At 42.6% G+C, this 23,636-nt stretch overlaps 1 protein-coding gene across 2 annotated transcripts in view; it reads left to right on the top strand.

Annotated features, from left to right (window-relative positions):
- LOC111952380 (GTPase HRas) overlaps positions 1–13,421 on the top strand; it is a 33,749-nt gene extending 20,328 nt beyond the window's left edge. For both annotated transcript variants that reach the window (XM_023970988.3, XM_023970989.3), the window contains exons 3-6: positions 931–1,109; positions 7,904–8,063; positions 8,312–8,436; positions 10,192–13,421. In XM_023970988.3, the coding sequence (XP_023826756.1) occupies positions 931–1,109; positions 7,904–8,063; positions 8,312–8,431 (459 nt within the window). In that variant the 3' untranslated portion in view covers positions 8,432–8,436; positions 10,192–13,421. The remainder of the gene's footprint in view (positions 1–930; positions 1,110–7,903; positions 8,064–8,311; positions 8,437–10,191) is intronic.
- Positions 13,422–23,636: the final 10,215 nt, after the last annotated feature.

The following is a 23,636-nucleotide window of genomic DNA, read 5'->3' as shown; positions in this document are numbered from 1 at the left end:
AGTYTAATGGCTGTGCTCAATGCAATGGCACTTATATATGTAGATCCTTCAAACACCCCCAAACAGGGAAACAGATCCCAATTAAAGGTGTTATCACGTGCTCCACTAAGGCAGTTATTTATCTAATAACTTGTCCTCGTGGTAAAAATGTTGTGGGTAAAACAAAGCGTGAATRMGAAGTGAGAATCTCGGAGCATCGTAGCACCATTAGGTGCAGGAACTCGACTTACCCAGTTACGGCCCACTTTTTGGAAGTGAACCACTCGATTTTGTCCCTATGTTATATCGGCGTCGAACATGTCACCCTCCCTAGGAGAGGGGGTGATCTCAACAATTTATTGTTAAAACGAGAGGCTGCCTTGCTCCTCTCGGTCTCAACGTAGACCTTGATCTGAAGCCATTGTTGGGATTTTGCTATTGTTATTGTTTGTTTCCTATGTAGCCAAATTGTATATATGATCGTATGCTATCCATTCATGTGTTTTGTATGTTATTTTTTATCTGAGAATTAACCAATGATATCAGGCCACAACCGGCCATGATTACAGACACCTGTGTGTGTCCTTTGACACTATATAAACTAGTGACCTGCAGTGTTTGTCTTTATATCATGATGAAGACAGCTTGTCTGTCAACGTTGGTTATTAAATTATTGCATCACCTCTCCTAATAAGGTGTGCGTTTCTTTCGCCTCCAGATTACAGCCATCTGAAACCTAACAAGGTGGCAGGTAGCCTAGCAGTTAAAAGCGTTGGGCCAGTAACCGAAAGGTCGCTGGTTCAAATCACCGAGCCAACTAGATGAAAAATCTGTCTGTGCCCTTGAGCAAGGCACTTAACCATAATTGCTCCTGTGCACACTTGGTTAAAGAATACGTAGGCAGCCTGTCTGTAGCAGTGTAACTGGAGGATGTCCCTCCCCCTGTTTTAGGACTCGTACAGGAAGCAGGTGGTGATTGACGGGGAGACGTGTCTGCTGGACATCCTGGACACTGCAGGTCAGGAGGAGTACAGTGCCATGAGGGACCAGTACATGAGGACAGGGGAGGGCTTCCTCTGTGTCTTCGCCATCAACAACACCAAATCCTTTGAGGACATCCACCAGTACAGGTGTGTGTGTGTGTGTGTGTGTGTGTGTCAGGACAAAGGGTTATACAAAGCTATACAAAAAAAGCTTAGCCTGTGACTGAGGGGATTACAGCACGCTGTCAATTAAATCGATCCTGACTCAATTGGACCAGAGAGAGCAGTGTTAATTTCGTCAACGACCTTTTTCCTGACTAAAACTATGACGATAACGAGATGAAATGCCCTTGAAAAATGTGAACTATTACAATTTTAATTGACAAATGTGACAATTCCACTTGAGACTCAATTTCACATGAAGCTCCTTTTCATCTGTTTTTTTRCCCAATCTTCAGTGTTGCAGCAAATGTGAGTTGCGGTAGCTTTTTTCCTATAGGAAAAATTAATGCTATTTTGAATATTAGGAGTACAGTAATACCAGGTCCTCTCCTAATACTATCGCTGCACCATTGAGAGCATCCTGACTGGTTGCATCATAGCCTGGTACGGGAATTGCTCCGTCCACGACCATCCAGCAGGTGATGAAGACGGGTCAGTAAATCACTGGGACTGGGCTCCCACCCATCCAGYACATCTACTTGAAACGGTGCCCGAGGAAGGCATGCAGCATCATCAAGGACCCCACATACCCCAGCCACGAGCTGTTCTCTACCGTGGGGCAGACGATATCAGAGCATGAGGTCTGATACCAACAGGCTCAGACATTTTCTATCTACAAGCCAACAGACTGCTGAACAATTGAACTGGACTGACCACCTGCTCTGATTCTTTGCACCTTAGCACACATGCACACACCCACACAGATAGATAGATAGATGTGTGTGTGTATACCTATCTATACATACATACAGTTGAAGTCGGAAGTTGACATACACCTTAGCCAAATACATTTCAACTCAGTTTTTCACAAATCCTGACATTTTAATCCTAGTAAAAATTCCCTGTCTTAGGTCAGTTAGGATCACCACTTTATTTTTGAATAGTGAAATGTCAGAATAATAGTAGAGTGATTTATTTCAGCTTTTATTTCTTTCATCACATTCCCAGTGGGTCAGAAGTTTACATACACTCAATTGTATTTGGTAGCATTGCCTTTAAATTGTTTAACTATGTCAAACGTTCCGGGTAGCCTTCCACAAGTTTGGTGAATTTTGTCCCATTCGTCCTGACAGAGCTGGTGTAACTGAGTCAGGTTTGTAGCCTCCTTGCTCGCACACGCTTTTTCAGTTCTGCTCACATATCTTCTGTAGGATTGAGGTCAGGGCTTTTTGATGGCTACTCCAATACCTTGACTTTGTTGTCCTTAAGCATTTTGCCACAACTTTGGAAGTATGCTTGGGGTCATTGACCATTTGGAAGACCCATTTGCGACCAAGCTTTAACTTCCTGACTGATGTCTTGAGATGTTGCTTCAATATATCCACATCATTTTCCTGCCTCATGATGCCATCTATTTTGTGAAGTGCACCAGGCCCTCCTGCAGCAAAGCACCCCCACAACATGATGCTGCCACCCCCGTACTTCACGGTTGGGATGGTGGTGTTCGGCTTGCAAGCCTCCCCCATTTCCTCCAAACATGATGATGGTCATTATGGCCAAACGGTTCTATTTTTGTTTCATCAGACCAGAGGACATTTCTCCAAAAAGTACGATCTTTGTCCCCGTGTGCAGTTGCAAAACGTAGTCTGGCTTTTTTATGGCGGTTTTGGAGCAGTGGCTTCTTCCTTGCTGAGCGTCCTTTCAGGTTATGTCGATATAGGACTCGTTTTACTGTGGATACAGATACGTTTGTACCTGTTTCCTGCAGCATCTTCACAAGGTCCTTTGCTGTTGTTCCGGGATTGATTTGCACTTTCTGAACAAAAGTACGTTCATCTCTAGGAGACAGAACGCATCTCCTTCCTGAGCGGTGTGATGGCTGCGTGGTCCCATGGCGTTTATACTTGCGTACTATTGTTGTACAGATGAATGTGGTACCTTCAGGCATTTGTAAATTGCTCCCAAGGATGAACCAGACTTGTGGAGGTCTACAATTTTTTTCTGAGGTCTTGGCTGATTTCTTTTGATTTTACCATGATGTCAAGCAAAGAGGCACTGAGTTTGAAATAGGCCTTGAAATACATCCACAGGTACTCAAATGATGTCAATTAGTTTATCAGAAGCTCTAAAGCCATGACATTATTTTCTGGAATTTTCCAAGCTGTTTAAATGCACAGTCAACTTAGTGTATGTGAACTTCTGACCCACTGGAATTGTGATACAGTGAAGTATAAGTGAAATAATCTGTCTGTAAACAATATTGGGAAAATTACTTGTGTCATGCATAAAGTAGATGTCCTAACCGACTTCCCAAAACGATAGTTTGTTAACAAGAAATTTGTGGAGTGGTTGAAAAAAGAGTTTTAATGACTCCAACCTAAGTGTATGTAAACTTCCGACTTCAACTGCATATACATATGTGTACACACACACACACAAACATATTCATGCTGCACACACATCACAACTGCTGCTACCAGACTCTTATTATYCTGCTTAGTTTATACACTGCCCCCTTCCCCAATACATAAGTAAATATTGGACTGTAAATTGTGCCTTACTGTATTATACTTATGCTAAAATGTTTATTCTATTCTACTGAGCCATTTACTTTATGTTCGTATTCTTATTGTTTATTTCTTATTGTTGCATTGTCGAAGGAACCTGCAAGTAAGCATTTAGTTGGATGATGTATACAATTTGTATCCCACACAAGACTACTAAAACTTGAAACTTCTGGTATTTTTGTAAAGCTGAAATTCTCCCCTTTTCATGGAAACAACTGTTATTTACCCATCTTGGCGGTTATTTTGGGGAGATAATCAGAGCTGTAAATTGTTTAACCTGTAGGCAAGACTTTTGTTGCCTATATAGTTAATTATGGCTGGCATTGGTTACAATCTGCCACTATCAATGTTGCCAGTTAAGGTATACTACTGGATAGTAGGCCTAGTTGGACAAGGTTATCTGGATGTACATAATGGAAGTTAGAGGTGGCCTAATTATTCATTATTTAAAAACGCAGACTATTATGTGATTAAAATGTCTGTGACTAAAACTAAACAAAAATGGTCCCGCATTTTAGTCTTTACTCAAATGTCACTAAGACTAAAGGGTATTTTAAGACTATAACTAAATCTAAAATAGCTGCCAAATGAACACTGGACCAGAGAAGAGCAGCAGGAGAGGAGAGGGATAGCACCCCCAAGGATGAGGGAGAGATGGAGGGAAGAATTCCAGATGACGATGATAATCTATTCTGCGTCTTCACTCTCCCCACCCCTGCCTCTCTTTCTCTCTACCTTTCTCTCTCCCTCTTGTTTGTTTTATTGGTAATGAGAAAGATTGTTATATTTGGGGATCGTGCTTAGAACAGAACCACACACTCTAACAGCCAGTGGCGATTTTAGCATGTTAAAAAAAAAWMTMGGGGATGCATGCCAGCAAAGCCACGACACAAAACAACATTAAACAATACATGAATTGCACTATAAGGTGACAAACTGTGCCCACAAACTGTTAGGGCCAACACCTTACCATTGCTACACCTGGCTATCAGCGGAGCCTTGTCTGGCAGCGAAACAGTTCATTCAGCCTCATTTACTACCTTTTATTTTATTTTTTATAAACAAAGCTGATATGGCTGACTTGCTTAAACAAATGTCGTTTCTACTGATAATTGAGATGTGCAAACTATGGCACAAGGGGACAATAAGAGGCAATCCGAAATTCCGGTTAAGACATTAATGAGCGAGCTAGGACGGACGTAGTCAATAACTATATGTTCAGCACTTTTGAAATGTACAGAGACAGAATTCAGAACATGGGCCGTTCTTAGTGTTCTCCCTGTACACCAAGTCAGAAGCATAGGATAAATAAACTGGGCATATAAGCAGACAATGAAAGCTCTTACAATATTCAATGATTACATTTCTCTAAAAACAGGTTATAGGCTACATGTGCACCACCAAGTCAGAACAGTAGGCAAAATTAAAAGTGGAAAATAGACCAAATGATTAGGGTGAGGCACATGGGCTACTAACAGCTTACTACACAACATACACTTAGTATTACATCTGTCTCTTATACACATCTAGATGTGTATAAGAGACAGCATTTATACAGCAGCATACAATACATTTTTGGACTCACCTTGTGCTGTGCTCACTTGAACATGGTGGTGCAGCCATCCTTCGCGGGCAAGTTTTGTCATCAAAGTCTGACTTTCTCTGGATTTATGGTGCTTTCAAGACAACTGGGAACTCTGGGGGGGGGGACAAGGTTGAATAATGTTGAAGTCGGTGATCTAGAAAGAGGCCCCAGTTCCCAACCTACAATTTAGTGTTGGGTGACCATTCAAAACTTATTTCCCCAGTCAGAACTCGTTTTTTCCCAAGTTCCCAGTTGTCTTGAACTCATTTAAGTCAGATTTCTCAGTTCCGAATTTTCCAGTTGTTTTGAACGCGGCAGAAATCATGCTGGATTGACAGCATGGCCAATGTTTGTTTAAAAAWATATATATATTTAAGCTTGGAAACGAGACCCTTAAACCCAGAATTGGCACCACACACCCACTCCACTGAATAGAAGGCTAGTGATTGCTTTGCAATGCTTGCAGTTAYCTACTGATGACTTCCAAACCACTCATTGTCGAATTTGCGATTTACAACTTGTTGTGTAATGTTTATGGCCGATGAGCACCGGTACGTTTTATCTAGAATTTCTCTTCGTTATTTCACTTCATATGACAAGGATTAAAAAGGATTTGCCAGTAGATTGTCGACTTGATTCATGATGATGACCACTAGCTAAGATTTTGAAAGTATGGTGTTGACATAAGTCCAATCAAAGCTACTGTTCAATTAAAGTGATTTGACGTAATTTTATCTGCGGCTAGTGGCCTCGAGCGTTCTTGGATGGGAACTTCTAATGTAACTCTATGGCAGCACCCATGGGGCTTGAATTTTCGCACTCTACCCTTAGATTTGGCAGTGACGTAGTGTCCCCATGAGTGACAGAACACTGAGCCAATCACGGCACAACTAGAGAACATTACCAACCCCCTACGCTCCGTATTTTCCGCTGGATGCCCCACCACCACAGAAAGCACTGAGATAGGCTGAAACACCTGCATTTTGGAGCTGCCTTACAAACATGGTTTCTTTTTTGCTTTCTTGTGTATGTGGCTTTATTAACTTATTTTTTTTACACATTATTTGTAAACTGATATGTGACATGTATTAATGCCAAAATAACATGCAACCCAAAACCCCACCTGCCCTGAATGACGGGTCGCCYCTGCTAACAGCACGTTTGTCTCCCCCCTGTTTTACTCCTGGCAACCTGGTGTGCCAGGCTCCAAAGCTGTCAGTTAACACCACATCACTGTCTAAAGATGGACGGACACTCAATGCTGTAATAATACTCCCCATCCCAGATCCCGGGCCAGAATGGAGGATGACTACGGCGTTAAACTGGTCAAGTTATTTAAAGATGTATTGTTCATGTGATAGACAGAGGGAGGGTGCAGTTCGTTCAGTGTCTCTGTGTTAACTCCAGCTCTGATGCCAGGCTGCCAGCTGTGGGATTGGTGAAGCGTGCCTGTTGGCCACCATTTGGCCTGCACTATATAGGGAATCGACAAGGCCAAAGCGCTATGCAGAGTCACTGATCTACAAATCACACCAAACGGACCATAGATCGGTGTTGGTGGGTTTGCATTGGCTATTGTGTGTACTGCTAGGTGATGAAGGTAAATTAAGGGGGTGATTATATAGATCTGACCCATTACCCTCGGTCTCACACGGTCACACAATCATCTGACTGGCTGTTTTAGTGGTGAGCTCATGTTCCCTGCCTTTCCCATCCATCTCCATAGAGATTGAGCATGCCCAGGTTGTCTTTATTTTCACAGCACGACCATGGATAAAGACAGCCTGGAATGCCACCACAACTCCTCCACCTGGTGTTAGCTGTCCTGCCTGTGACTGTGCTGAGTTACGGACATAGAGARGTGGCACGAGCTGAGTTGATGGATAGATCTGACCCACTCCCCTCACACGCTCACACTCCCCTGGCCTGCTAGCTAGATTGCTGCTGGAGAGATGAGGTCATACTGTTTGCTGCCCACCTGCCTGCTGTCCACCTCCCTCCAGCAGTGCTGCACAGCAAGGCCTGCTCCTCTGTGTCATAGAGCCCCTTGTTTGTCTGACTGGTGGTGTTTATAGGAGGGAAGGAGAGGGAGGTAGGATCCTATACAGAAGGGTGAAATGACCCACGAGCAGTGAGCGCCTTCATTGGGAATTGATTATGGCAACTTTACATAATGCATTAGTTGTGGAATGACTTTGTAACAGGTGGGTATGTGTACAGCCAGTCGCATAGTGTTTGCCTAGAGGGCGGCAGGTAGCCTAGCGATTGAGCGTTAAGCCAGTAACCGAATGGTCGCTCGTTCGAATCCTAGGTGAAAAATCTATCAACGTGCCCTTGAGAAAGGCACTTATTCCTCCTGTAAGTCGCTCTGTATAAGAGCGTCTGCTAAATGACKAAAAAAATTACGTAAAATGTTTACAGTCACCGTGACGAGGTTCTCCATAGCTGCAAGTGCATTCCACTCTACTACAAGGTATTGACATTACACCAGTAATTCTACTGGTAGTTCCTCTGGTATACGGTTGATGTAATGTGAAGTACGGTACTAATTCCTGTACACGAAGGTTAAAAGAGAAACCGGTTAGACCAAGTAAGGTACTGACCAGTGTCTTTCTGTCCTCCTGTAGGGAACAGATCAAGCGTGTGAAGGACTCTGACGACGTACCGATGGTGCTGGTGGGTAATAAATGTGACCTCCCGGCGTGTACCGTGGACACGCGGCAAGCACAGGAACTGGCCCGCAGCTATGGAATTCCCTACATTGAGACCTCGGCCAAGACACGACAGGTACACTTCCACACACATTGTCTCGTTTCGACCATTGCAAATGTTCTATTGGTTGCATCGACGTGATTGCCGTTTCCATGGTGATACCGATCCGACTTTGAAAAGCTCAAGTTTTTGAGATTTCATTTGTTTTCATTGTTAAAGAACTGCTCAAACAAATATAGAGAAAGTCATGTTGATGAGCTTGATAATATGTAATGCCCACTTTGCAGATTGATGTAGTTCTGAAGGTGTATGTGTGTTTGCAGGGGGTAGAGGATGCCTTCTACACACTAGTCAGAGAGATCAGGCAACACAAGCTGAGGAAGCTCAACCCTCCTGACGAGAGCGGGCAGGACTGCATGAGCTGCCGCTGTGTGGTGTCTTGATGGAGGTCAGTCATAGACTCAGCCCATTACCAACTTTATTGCAAGCAGGGATGGGCAAAAATGACAAAATACAGTTACAAAATACTTGTATTTTGTAATGTATCTGATWTAAAATGCATGCATTTTAAAATACTAAAATACATTTGCAAGTAGCCGGCCCGTACAGCAACAACATTCTCAGTAACGGTTACAGAAATGTTTTACTTGCTATGACTGATATTTATTTTTATTTCACCTTTATTTAACCAGGTAGGCCAGTTGAGAACAAGTTCTCATTTACAACTGCGACCTGGCCAAGATAAAGCAAAGCAGTGTGACAAAAACAACACAGAGTTACACATAAACAAACGTACAGTCAATAACAGAGAAGATCTATGTACCGTGTGTGCTAATGTAYAAGAGTAGGGAGGTAGGCAATAAATAGGCCCTAGAGGCAAAAATAATTACAATTTAGCATTAATACTGGAGTGATATATGTGCAGATGATGATGTGCAAGTAGAGATACTAGGGTGCAAAAGAGCAAGAGGGTAAGTAATAATATGGGGATGAGGTAGTCAGATATACACAGCCAATCTGTAAATAGCACAAGTACAGTGATCGGTAAGCTGCTCTGACAGCTGATGCTTAAAGTTAGAGGGGAGATATAAGGCTTCAGAGATTTTTGCAATTTGTTCCAGTCATTAGCATTAGCCAACGAGAGCATACAGGTCGCAGTGGTGAGTAGTATATGGGGCTTTGGTGACAAAACGGATYGCACTGTGATAGACTGCATCCAATTTGCTGAGTAGAGTGTTGGGGGCTATTTTGTAAATGACATCGCCYAAGTCAAGGATCGGTAGGATAGTCAGTTTTACGAGGGTATGTTTGGCGGCATGAGTGAAGGAGGCTTAGTTGTGAAATAGGAAGCCAATTCTAGATTTKATTTTGGATTGGAGATGCTTAATGTGAGTCTGGAAGGAGAGTTTACAGTCTAACCAGACACCTAGGTATTTGTAGTTGTCCACATATTCTAGGTCAGTTGTTGTTCTTTATCTACCTTAGTTGAACACACTTGACTGTAAGTCACTGTGGTTAAGAATTTCTGGTAAATAACCTAAATGTGTATGTGAAAATGAACGTACCAAAATGAACTCCAAAGCACACGGTATTATTATTTGGCCTTGTTTCGGGGGCAGGGCTCATTAGAATAATATTCAGCATGCTTTGCAGTTGTTCGTTTTTACATATACATTTATATTTAATTAATTTAGCAGACACTTTGATCACACCATAGTGCAATCAGACTTATTATACGAATGAAGGGTGAAAGGGGGCACACAAAATTGTGAACTGCTGTAATAAAAAAATATATGTAAATTATAGCTCTCGAATGCATCTGGTTACAAAATCATTGTAGTTCAGCCCGGTGTAATACAAATGACAAAATACTCAAAAGTAATTTAAATACTGCCCATATCTGATCTCAAGAATAATCAACAATATAGTTTATCCGGCACAGCCAGAAGAGGACTGGCCCCCCTCAGAGCCTGGTTCCTCTCTAGGTTTCTTTCTAGGTTCCTGCCTTTCTAAATTTTTCTTAACCACTATGCTTCTGCATTGCTTGCTCATTGGGGTTTTAGGCTGGGTATCTGTATAGCACTTTGTGACAACTGCCAATTTGTTAAAATGACTTAAATAAAATACATTTGATTCATTTATTCACAGCAGAGACGCTGAGTCCTTACACAATGTCTTAATAATTTATCCTTCTCTCCCACAGCTCACCAATTCGCGGTGAGGAGTGGACCTATGGCGCGTAGTGGCAGCATGGACTTGAAGACTGACGGTGGAAGCTGAAACAACAACAACAAACTTTGAAACTAAAGAGGACGGTCAAGGAAAGGCAGAGCAAGCAGATGTATCACCAAGCTATCTGTGTACCATAGACGTTTGGGAGAGGAGTACCTTGCCCCTGCCAGGCCAGGCTGTGCCATGCTAGTCTCGTCTAGACTAGGCTTTCTGTCCCCTCTTTTTGAGTCCATGTCTGCCAGAGCAACACCACTAATGACTGTTTTTCTCCAGTGTGATCATGCCGAGCATCTCCAATGAGTTCCTGCGAAGTTATTGTTTAACAGTCTCAACACTGGTCTTAAAGGGGGGTGTCACCAACCCATGGTGAGTCCCCCCACCACCACCTCACACCTCAACCCAGATTTTACATTTGACCCCCTGAAAAGAGTGGACAGTAGTTGCCTATATCCCCATGCATAATTAACCTCCCCCAGCCTCCCTGTTCCACTCTAGAGGGGCTCTGCAGAAACCTCATTATTATGGATACAAGTAGGGGACAGAGCATGATACAAGACACACCACATAGGAATGGTGCCTTTTTTACGGTTAGTCCAGCCGTCGAACCTAACTTTCTTTTCTTCTTAAACGCATTGTTTTTGCTATGTGATTTTTGTTGTGATTGAAGGTGGTCATGCTCAGCGCTGTAAAGTAAGTCAGGATGTTTATTTTGTGTGATGGGAGGTTGCCATTTTAAGACCTGTCTTGGGTGGAGAAGTGAGTGGTACATGAGTGATGTTTTACTTTCTGTTGCCTTCAAGGTTGGGCTGAATTGTGGGTGGAGGCTGGGAGACTAAGGTCAATGCTTGGTCCATGCAGTGCCATTTATTTATCATGGAATGGTTACGCAGTGAAAGATTCTTGCACAGCTTTTCAAGGAAGTGGAACAAAATGTGCTTTGAGCTTGATTACCGGTGGCATTAATTTCTTTCAAGTTCCTTTGCTTAAATAACTTCATGGTGTTTAGTATAGTTTGCCAGTTGTAGATAGCAGGTATCAGTCTTCCCTGTGTTTTTATTAAGGCTCAGGAAATAGGCATGTCCAGAAATGCCACGTCTTTTGATCCTGGAACATAAGATAGAATGACAGAATTTCAACTTCACAGATTGTAATGCACAAGACCTGCCTTAAATTACTGCTAATATGCGGGATAAAACTGGTTGTTTGGCCACAGTAACCTTCTCTCTCTCATTCTACTCACTACTGCCGCCTCAGAAAGATATTTGGTTCCCTGAGAAGATCATTTGATTTAAGATAGTCATGTCTGAGCCAACTTCTATTGAAAGAAAAGTCAGCGGAAAACATTCTTCATTTCAGGGGTTCTRGTAATTTTTCTCAATATTGAATGATGTAGGTAGGACTACTAGCTTTTGTGCTCTCTACAACACTAACGTCAGCATAGGGCTGACAATACAAATGAACACTGCTTGGTCCTGTTTAACTTGCCTTATTTGTTAGCTAGTACTTCATGCCTTGTACATGTTAGAGCAGTAAGTTTGTCGGAAGCAAGTGTTTCTGTGGTGGTCTGTGTCTGCTTTCCTCTGTGGATAACTGTTGTTGTGAATGACTTATGGCGATTGGAGAATGTTTTCCTCATGTCTGGAGGGAAAGAAGGAGCACAAACAAACTCTGAAACACTCCAACCAGATGTGATTTTTTACTGCATGCCCTGTCTGAATAGTTAGATTGTTTGTGTTTTAGTCCAAACTAAGTATGTTTAGTGACTCCAATCTTAATTCATTAAGTGTTCTGGGGTTTCTTTTACTGTAAAAGGGCCACTTTATTTCGATTTCCTCCTCTTGTTTTTGAAGGTACTTATCCCCATAGTTCAGCCACAGTGCCACAGTAGAACATTGTGATGCCTCATTAGACTTCTGTCAAAGCCAAGTCAACACCCCTTGACCTCTTGTATAGAAGATAGACCTAAATGTTGGAAAATAATCATTTTCTTTTGTTTCTAGAAATGCTTAATTTCACTCTGACTTTTTGCTGCTATCATACATGTGAGTGGTGTTCCTTAGCATATGTACAGTACGTGCTCTTGTATGTGGTTTTCCAGGAGCTCCCCTCCTCCAACAAACACTCTGCTGAGTTACCCCCTATCTTGCCTGAACACAATAACACCTTTTGGCATATAAGGGCTTTTTGACCTGCACCCTCTACCATGAGAGGGCCCTGCAGTCAGACAAGACTCCCCCAGATCCTGTCACCTTTCCTGGTTTGCTACCCTTCATATGACCCCTTGGATCCAGGGAATGGACAAACTGTCATGGAGGTGGGCTGTGGTCGAAGGATGAAGACACTGCACACAGGCTTGGTACCGTAACCTCAGACGACAGCCACTACACTTATTCTGGCTCTGTCTGGATATAACTTCTCCACTGCATTGTGTGGACCACAGWTTATATTCTGGAGCTCTGAGGGATTCTGAGACTGGGACGATGTTGACCCTGTATAGGTTGATTCTCAATCATTTTTGTGTGGGGGGGGGGGTCAAACTGATCAAACTGTGAAAAAAAAAGTGCATTTTAACAGAAAATACTGTTCTATTAATATATGGCACTCCATAACCATATAAAGTAAATCTATTCTGTACTTTGAAAAAGAAATAACCAATCTTAAATCTTTGTCCACATAGTGATCTACTGGGTAATGTTAAACAAATCAGACATGCTATGTAACTTGTGTATCAGGTGAACATCTGGTGATAGAAGACATTTACTGTACAGTTAACTGAACTATAGTTGCCAGTTATATGCCAGTTAATTATTTTCTACCATTTCCCTTGTCTGTCTGTACTATATTGTACACTGACTGACAGGCAGTTATGGACACACATCTGAAGGTAAATTCTTACAAACTGGACATCAGTTGTCGTCAAGCGGAATACAAGACCAGCAGGCCACTGGTAATCATGTCTGAATGGAGGGGACAATTTTGGGGACAAAAAACGTGGACATTGGGGGGGTTTGCCCAAGTACTGAAATCACATAAAGGGCTTGCTTCTCCCTGTAAAACTGTAGTTTGAATAAGCGAGAGAGGATGTGGGTTTGGAAGTTTGATTGTGAAAATATCAACTGTTTGAACTATTTAAGATGTATTTACTCTAACAAAATAGCAAATGTACAGCAGGGCAGGAATAAAGATGTCAAGATAAACTCATTCACCTGACTGACCGTAGTTCTTTTAGCTACCATCTCTCCCCCTCAGTCCTTCCCTCTCCCCCCTCAGTCTTTCCCCCCTCTCCCCCCTCATCCTCCTTCTCCCCCCTCAGTCCTTCCTTCTCCCCCTCTCTCTCTCCCCCCTCAGTCCTTCCCTCTCTCCTCTCCCCCCTCAGTCCTTCCCTCTCTCCTCTCCCCCCCAGTCCTTCCCTTTCTCTAGGCTAAAATATGAATGTAAATACTATGAACACCACATTTGTTTTTTAGTGCAAAAACAAGGAATTTGTTTGGGAATTTTACAAGAATCATTGGAGCCGTTAAATATAACTATTTATCCACATGATTTAATATGTCTAGTGATCAAAGCAGACGTGTGCAAATCACAGTAACAAACTGAATTGATAGCACAAGTTACAGAGTTAAGAATATGAAAAATGCACAAAAATGCAATACACTGTCACAAAATATCTCTTAATCTGGATAAAGATGATGTAATTTATCCCCTGTGACCTAAATTCTAGTCTAGCTACACCCTTTCCAGTGAGTGAAATGGTGGTTTTTATTTCTCCACAAGAGGGAACAAAAGCTCTTTCAGATGGAATGTGATGATCATAATTGTGTTTTTCAGTTAAAATAATAACAACGGCTGTGTTTACACTGCTACCCTAAGAACCCAAATCAGATTTTTTTTCCCCTGGTTGTCCACACAAAATTTTACATGTGACCCCTATTTAAATGTATATTTTAGTCAGTCACAGGTTGTTCCTCTGCCCAGGTGTTGCTGACTCCTGACAGATCTTACAACGCCCGGATAGGTATTTTACGTATCAGCTAACTACACTGCTCAAAAAAATAAAGGAACACTAAAATAACACATCCTAGATCTGAATGAATGAAATATTCTTATTAAATACTTTTTTCTTACATAGTTGAATGTGCTGACAACAAAATCACACAAAAATTATCAATGGAAATCAAATTCATCAACCCATGGAGGTCTGGATTTGGAGTCACACTCAAAATTAAAGTGGAAAACCACACTACAGGCTGATCCAACTTTGATGTAATGTCCTTAAAACAAGTCAAAATGAGGCTCAGTAGTGTGTGTGGCCTCCACGTGCCTGTATGACCTCCTACAACGCCTGGGCATGCCCTGATAGGTGCGGATGGTCTCCTGAGGGATCTCCTCCCAGACCTGGACTAAAGCATCCGCCAACTCCTGGACAGTCTGGTGCAACGTGGCGTTGGTGGATGGAGCGAGACATGATGTCCCAGATGTGCTCATTTGATTCAGGTCTGGGGAACGGGCGGGCCAGTCCATAGCATCAATGCCTTCCTCTTGCAGGAACTGCTGACACACTCCAGCCACATGAGGTCTAGCATTGTCTTGCATTAGGAGGAACCCAGGGCCAACCGCACCAGCATATGGTCTCACAAGGGGTCTGAGGATCTCATCTCGTACCTAATGGCAGTCAGGCTACCTCTGGCGAGCACATAGAGGGCTGTGCGGCCCCCAAAGAAATGACACCCCACACCAATGCGACCCACCGCCTAACCGTCATGCTGGAGGATGTTGCAGGCAGCAGAACTTCTCCACGGTGTCTCCAGACTCTGTCACGTCTGTCACATGTGCGTGTGAACCTGCTTTCATCTGTGAAGAGCACAGGCGCCAGTGGCGAATTTGCCAATCTTGGTGTTCTCTGACAAATGCCAAACGTCCTGCACGGTGTTGGGCTGTACTCATATCACATTACAGTTGAAGTCGGAAGTTTACATACACTTAGGTGTGAGTCATAACACATTTTTCAACCACTCCACAAATGTCTTGTAACTATAGTTTTGGCAAGTCGGTTAAGACATCTACTTTGTGCAATTTTCCAACAATTATTTACAGACAGATATTTCACTTAACTTCACTGTATCACAATTCCAGTGGGTCAGAAGTTTACATACACTAAGTTGACGTTGTCTTTAAAAAGCTTGGAAAATTCCAGAAAAGGATGTCATGGCTTTAGAAGCTTCTGATAGGCTAATTGACATCATTTGAGTCAATTGGAGGTGTACCTGTGGATGTATTTCAAGGCCTATCTTCAAACTCAGTGCCTCTTTGCTTGACATCATGGGAAAATCAAAAGAAATCATCCAAGACCTCAGAAAATAAATGGTAGACCTCCACAAGTCTGGTTCATCCTTGGGAGCAATTTACAAATACCTGAAGGTACCACGTTCATCTGTACAAACAATAGTACGGAAGTATAAACACCATGGGACCACGCAGCCATCATACCGCTCAGGAAGGAGGCACATTCTGTCTCCTAGAGATGAATGTACTTTAGTTCGGAAAGTGCAAATCAATCCCAGAACATCAGCAAAGGACCCTGTGAAGATGCTGGTGGAAATAGGTACAAAGGTATCTATATCCACCAGTAAAACGAGTCCTATATGACATAACCTGAAAGGCCGCTCAGCAAGGAAGAAGCCACTGCTTCATAACCGCCATAAAAAAGCCAGACTACGGTTTGCAACTGGGGACAAAGATCGTACTTTTTGGAGAAATGTTCCTCTGGTCTGATGAAACAAAAATAGAACAGTTTGGCATAATGACCATCGTTATGTTTGGAGGAAAAAGTGAGATGCTTGCAAGCCGAAGAACACCATCCCAACCGTGAAGTACGGGGGTGGCAGCATCATGTTGTGGGGTGCTTTGCTACAGGAGGGACTGGTGCATTTCACAAATAGATGGTTTCATGAGGCAGGAAAATTATGTGGTATATTGAAGCAAACATCTCAAGACATCAGTCAGGAAGTTAAAGCTTGGTCGCAAATGGGTCTTCCAAATGCGACAATACCCCAAGCATACTTCCAAAGTTGTGGCAAAATGGCTTAAGGACAACAAAGTCAAGGTATTGGACTGGCCATCACAAAGCCCTGACCTCAATCCTACAGAAGATATGTGGGCAGAACTGAGAAAGCGTGTGCGAGCAAGGAGGCCTACAAACCTGACTCAGTTACACCAGCTCTGTCAGGAGGAATGGSCCAAAATTCACCCAACTTATTGTGGGAGGCTTGTGGAAGGCTACCCGAAATGTTTGACCCAAGTTAAACAATTTAAAGTCAATACTATCAAATACTAATTGAGTGTATGTAAACTTCTGACCCACTGGGAATGTGAAAGCTGAAGCTGAAATAAATCAATCATTCTCTCTACTATTATTCTGACATTTCAGTGGTGATCCTAACTGACCTAAAACAGGGAATTTTTACTGGGATTAAATGTCAGGAATTGTGAAAAACTGAGTTCTAATGTATTTGGCTAAGGTGTAAACTTCCGACTTCAACTGTATATACTGTATTTTATACCATCTATTGCACCTTGCCTATCCCGCTCGGCTGTCGCTCATCCATATATTTATATGTACATTTTCTCATTCACCCCTTTAGATTTATTTGTATTAGGTAGTTGTGGGGAATTGTTAGATATTACTGCACTGTTGGAACTAGAAGCACAAGCATTTCGCTACACTCACATTAACGTCTGCTAACCATGTGTATGTGACCAATAKGATTTGATTTAAAGTAGCACACATATGTAATGCTCATGTGCAAAAAAAACACTTCAGAGCAAAAATATCTGATCTGAGCGTCCACATAGAGGTCACATGGAGGATCATGTTTGTTACAGGATTCAGATCCACATATGGAGGTGTTATAAATCGGAAGTCAAAGATCAGGTTCCATGTGTTTTTTTCTGTTTACCCATTAGGTAAAAGAGCAGATGGGTATCAGATATGCAAATAATTGGCAAAAGATTTGAATTGGGCTGCCTGTGTAAACTCAGACAAAGTTGATTACTTATATTAGCAGCCCCGACACAACAGAGTTGATGGAAGGATCTGAGCTGTTCGCATCTCAACTGGTCTTTATCAACAAGGCTCAGGAACAGTTAGACTTTCTCTTTCCTCACGCACAGAGGGCCTTTTTACCAAGACTCACAAAGAAAATGTATATTTCTATTTTGTTCAGCATAGTTTGACAAATAAAGACTTTATTAAATGTTGATTGTGACAGAAATTAAAAGACAACAAAAGAAACATAATTCCACAAGATAGTCTTGAACTCTTGACCTAAAAGTGAATTGTGCCACAAAATGTTTTATTGAATATTATTATAGTATATTCCAGTGTTGCAAATAACCGGTTCTCCAATTTCGAGTGAAAGGTAAGGAATTGAAGTTAACAGTGCTCCATCCCAAATGCAGTGCCTTAAGAAAATGTTCATATCCCTTGACTTATTCCACAATTTGTTGTTACAGCCTGAATTCAAAATGGATGAAATATWATTTTTCTTATCCATCTACACACAAAACCCCATAATGACAAAGTGAAAACATGATTTTAGAAATGTTGCAAATTTATTGAAAATGAAATACAGAAATATCTCATTTGAATAAGTATTCACACCCCTGAGTCAATCATTTGTAGAAGCACCTTTGGCAGCGATTACAGCTATGAGTCTTTCTGGGTAAGTCACTAAGAGCTTTCCACACCTGGATTGTGCAACATTTGCCCATTATTATTTAAAKAATTCTTCAAGCTCTGTCAAATTTGTGATTGATCATTGCTAGACAACCATTTTTTGGTCTTGCCGTAGATTTAAGTCAAAACTGTAACTCGGCCACTCAGGAACATTCACTGTGTTCTTGGTAAGCAACTCCAGTGTAACTCCATTTGGCCTTGTGTTTTAGGTTATTGTCCTGCTGAAAAGTTAATTCCCAGTGTCTGGTTGATAGCAGGCTGAACCAGGTTTTCCTCTAGGATTTTGCCTGTGCTTTGCTCCATTCTGTTTCTTTTTCATCCTGAAAAACTCTCCAGTCCATAACGATTACAAGCATACCCAAAACATGATGCAGCCARSAKTATGCTTGAAAATATGGAGAGTGGTACACAGTAATGCGATGTATTGGATTTGCCCCAAACAAAACATTTTGTATTCAGGACACAAAGTGAATTGCTTTGCCACATTATTTGCAGTATTAGTTTAGTGCATTGTTGCAAACAGGATGTATGTTTTGGAATATGTGTATTCTGTACAGGCTTCCTTCTTTTCACTAGCTAGGTTTCCATCCAATTGTCGACAGATTTTCATGTGAATATTAAAAAATATGCATAAAAACAACATGCACATTTTCCCACCAGAGATGTTTCCATCAAATTGACTTGTTGCAAGAGTAGTAGGCTACAACCGCAACAGAGCATCCACGTGTATTAATTATTCCGCCTAATTCTAGCTACTGACTGGGAAATACTTGTTTACATAACTTTGAGTGATGTAGTGCAGGCTAAAGAAGTAGCCTATTACACAACACAACAAACACCTTCACCCAACATCTGTCAATCAACAGCACGTGTCTGTCTTCTGGGCGGGCGCTAGCTTCTTCTTAAATTTTTATTTACAGATCGCGACCATGTGGTGCATACACTGCCACCTACTGTACCGGAGAGTGAGGCCATCCACAGCCTCCCTATTCATCTATTCCTCTCATCTAGCTCTGTGTTTCTACCTACTGTTCTGGAATGTGCGTTCATTAAACTTGCCCTACCAACTAACCCTACACCCATTAAAAAAACACCACTATTCCACTATTTGGCCCTATCTGATCCAACACCGGGCCGGCAGCCAGGGAGGATGGGACACTCCTGCTCAACACAGCTTGTAACTCTTCTTAAGTTAAATCTRYTACACCCAAGTACTTCTTTGCAGCTGCCACCGCAACATCTATTTTCTGTGATTTACATACCATTTCTGCAGCACAGTTCATAACCATGGCTATGAACGCTTAGAATTCAATCTTACTGAACTACATGTTATTCCTATCACTCTCTATTGGCCTCGGCCTACTCACAGGGATCCTCTTAGGATCCCTCACCCTGGACCCATCTGCCACTATTACTGTCTTCACTGCCTCAGCATACSACACCTTCTGTAGCAACCTCAACCTGCTTTTCTCTTTTACCCCTACATTTAACACACACAACCTCTTCCACCAGTACTACACAATATTTTGTCTCATGCCCTCCTGCACACTTCTCACATCTAGGAATCTCCCTCCTACACACTGATGCAACATGACCATACGCTTGGCACCTAAAACACTGTAATGGGTTCAGGACAAAAGTCCTCACGGTGTAACTGACACATCCTAACGTAACTTTTTCAGTGAAAGACTCCACATCAAAACTTAGCAGAACAGACAATGTTTTCTCTGTTTCAACACACTCTCCACCAGGTCTGCGTCGCACCAAATGGCAGACGTCACAGACACCGGGAATCTTCCATTRCAATTGCTCCTCCCCAACACTTAACAGCACCCCAGTTATCACTATTTTCAATGGCACCCTGCTCCAGAGAACAAAGCAAGTCACAGTACTTGTCCCTAGGCGTTTAGTATGAAGCGCCCGCTCCCTCTGGATGGTAGAAAAACAAAAAATCATCATGCGTCAACTTCGAGTTACTTTCACCAACTCAACAGTCCCCAACCTCTTCTCCACCCAACCTAACACCACATATGGAACCACCATTCTCTCCCCCCAAAAACTCACACCCAATGTGCCAGAATTATCTTTATCATCATCAGGACGAGGCTTAATCTTGGGGTCTTACACCTACCACCAGGTGTAATAGTAGATGTTGCCTTCTTCCACCTTTTTCTGTTTTCCTGCCCTGCTGGATTCCCTTCCTTTGTCGTCATCTTCTTCCCACCCATCCTATCTCTCCTCAGGTGTAGTGGTAGATGTTTCCTTCTTCCATCTTTTAATTTTCTGTTTTCCTGCTATGCTCAACATACTTTCATTGACCTCCACGCTCTGCCGTCGCATGCTGTCTATTTTCGCCGTCATCTTCCTTTAGTCAGTCATTTACCTTCGCGGGCGCTAGCTACATTACGATTTCCTTTTTCTTTCTGCAAACGGCAGGAAATTCATGGAAGTAAGTTTCACCGGGCTGGCAGGTGCAGCATTGTGGGCAGCCTGAAGACTGGATTATTACTTTTTTTCATAATCTAATTGTTCTTTGTTTTGGACCAAATTGAAGACAACTGTTGGTCTCTCAAGTAAGAACTATCCCGAGCTAGCGTTTATGGCCACTAAACCACGAGCAGTATTACGTGGATAGAGGGGCTTATTCAGCAGGTTTAAATATTTAGAATAGAAATAGGCTATTTGCTGATTTAAAAAAAAGTTCACTTGCCATAGAATCTTGTATGCTTCTACAATATTTATCTGAAAGTTCTGAATGTTATTTATTTCTGAATGATCTGAAACCCCGACATCCTCAAAATAAAATCCTAAATCATATCAGCAGCCAGGCACAGTTCCGCATACAGTTGCTATTCATTATCACTTCAGAAATCAAGACTTGCAAATACGTCAAACTCTCAAAGCATAAGTGGTTCTTCATGACCAGTGACTTGACTGACTGTCTGTTTCTCATTAAGTTGATCTCAGATAGAAAACCACCAGTCGTGATCTGTCCAGGAAAAGGCTTGGGACTGAGGCCCAGTGTTCAAACCCAGGGTACTGATCTCGAGCCCAGCCCTCATACACAAGGATCCAGCACCGGTAACACAGCCACCGGCCCAGGGTCCAGTGCCCCATTCCACCAGCGCACGATTCTCAACCCGAAGATGCTCTAAAGCCCCTGCTTGAATCTGCTGCACCTCTCCACACCCTCCTGCTCCTTCAACCCTCCTCCGCTCCAAGCTGCCCCGTCCAGCTGGGCCTAAACATACTTCAACTCTCCTCCGCTCCAAGCTGCCCTGTCCAGCTGGGCCTAAACACACTTCAACCCTCCTCCGCTCCAAGCTGCCCCATCCAGCTGGGCCTAAACACACTTCAAACCCTCCTCCGCTCCAAGCTGCCCCATCCAGCTGGGCCTAAACACACTTCAACCCTCCTCCGCTCCAAGCTGCCCCGTCCAGCTGGGCCTAAACCACACTTTCAACCCTCCTCCGCTCCAAGCTGCCCCGTCCAGCTGGGCCTAAACACACTTCAACCCTCCTCCGCTCCAAGCTGCCCCGTCCAGCTGGACCTAAACACACCAGGCAAACTGCAACCCCTGCTGCCCTGCCTAAACACCTTCCCTGTAGTCCTGAACTCACCTCCCTCACAGCACACCTCTCCACCCTCAGCTCTAGCACAGCCTCTGAGTCTAGAACACCACACCTCTCCACCCTCAGCTCTAGCACAGCCTCTGAGTCTAGAACACCACACCTCTCCACCCTCAGCTCTAGCACAGCCTCTGAGGCTAGAACACCACACCTCTCCACCCTCAGCTCTAGCACAGCCTCTGAGTCTAGAACAGCCCACCACGACACCACCGATATTCGTAACCCCAGTTACCCCACCTATAAACACCACGCTTATCCCCAACCCCACACCCTACGCCCACCCCTAACCAAACCTCACAACCCCTGTCCCTGCCACCGTGCCCCGCTCCAAGGTCCCCCGCAGCTTGACATGGACACTGTGGATAGTGTTGTGATCTGGAGGGTTTAGTCTTTTTTTAATCTAGTCCAGGGGAGTGTAATGTAATTGATGAAATGTCAATATTTCTCAGTGTTTTGTAATTGGTTGCTTATAAGGCTATATATTGATGTGTGCCCGATGCCTCCCCTCATTTCTGATTCTCCACTGGGTGCATAATATCAAGTGAACCTATAGGCTATTTAGTGTGGTCTCAATCAAATTATCCATAACCTATAGGCTACTAAGTGGATGCTCGGAGAAACACAGAGCAAAGTTATATTTCTAAGATAGCTGCTGTAATGGAGGAAATAAAAGGCTGCATCACACACTGCAATGGATATTCTAGCCCTGGCCTGCACTGCTCTTGCCGATCAAAAACATTATTTTGTGCTGCCTAAACAATAGCTGTGCTGTATAGGCGAGAGTCAAATGCTTCTTCAAAGAAAACATTTTTATTACTGCATTTTTTTTTACTATGCCTATCTTACGCCGGACTAGCCTATAGCTTATGTTCCGTTTTTAGAAGAGAGAGTGCGAAGATGAGGACGGTGGTCAACTTTGATAGCTTTCTACTACCAGAATAGATTTTATTAAAAACAATATGTTTCTTGCCCATGATTTAGGCCTCTTTATCAGAGTTATAGAGTACCACAGTACAAGTCATAATACCCATAAAACCTAACAGTCAAACAGGGAATTGGTTCCAATCGTTTTTCCAGCATACATTTTTTGCATAGGGGATTTTAGAAATAGTTAAAATAAGGGGTGTTTTGTTTAGGCTTAGTCTGGCGTGACGTTTTGATAGCCGTGTTAATCCCTCTAGGGAAAGGGGACTTATATCAATATATTTGCCTGTATTTACCCTCCCAAAAATGAAATGCTAATTGCTGCTAATGTGGCTATCATAAAGAACTACAAATGCCATGATAATCTGGGTGAGGCTGCAAAAAAAAAATGTCACCTTTATTTAACCAGGTAGGCTAGTTGAGAACAAGTTCTCATTTGCAACTGCGACCTGGCCAATATAAAGCAAAGCAGTTCGACACATACAACAACACAAAGTTACACATGGAATAAACAAACATATAGTCAATAATACAGTATGTGCAAATGAGGTAGGATAAGGGAGGTAAGGCAATAAATGCAGAAAATGTCTCCCCCTTTGAAGAGGGGGATGACCGCGGCAGCTTTCCAATCTTTGTGAATCTCAGACGATACGAAAGAGAGGTTGAACAGGCTAGCGATAGGGGTTGCAACAATTTCGGCAGATAATTTTAGAAAGAGAGGGTCCAYATTGTCTAGCCCGGCTGATTTGTAGGGGTCCAGCTCTTTCAGAACATCAGCTATCTGGATTTGGGTGAAGGAGAAATGGGGAGGCTTGGGCGAGTTGTAAGAATCTCTGGATTAACTAATGTTAGCTAAATGTAGTAATGAAGGAACTGGCTAAATATCTTTAAATTAATAATTCTGTGAACTGTCTTGTGCGATTTTTAAATTGACACAATACCTGTTAGCAAAGGTGTCAGCTAGAGATAACGTGCAGAAGCTTGCAGGGATTTGTAGTTTTGCATGATGTTTACTTGAATGCTAATTAGCATTTTCGAATCTGAGAGTAAATAGAACCGAATATATTGATAAACGTCACCTTGTCCGAGAGATATTTACATGTTTATCAAAATGTCACGCCAGGGTAA

Source organism: Salvelinus sp. IW2-2015, linkage group LG26, assembly GCF_002910315.2.
Source record: "Salvelinus sp. IW2-2015 linkage group LG26, ASM291031v2, whole genome shotgun sequence".
NCBI classification, from domain to species: Eukaryota; Metazoa; Chordata; class Actinopteri; order Salmoniformes; family Salmonidae; genus Salvelinus; species Salvelinus sp. IW2-2015.
The sequence above is the reverse complement of the archived record's forward strand: the minus strand, read 5'-3'. Positions and strand labels throughout refer to the sequence as shown.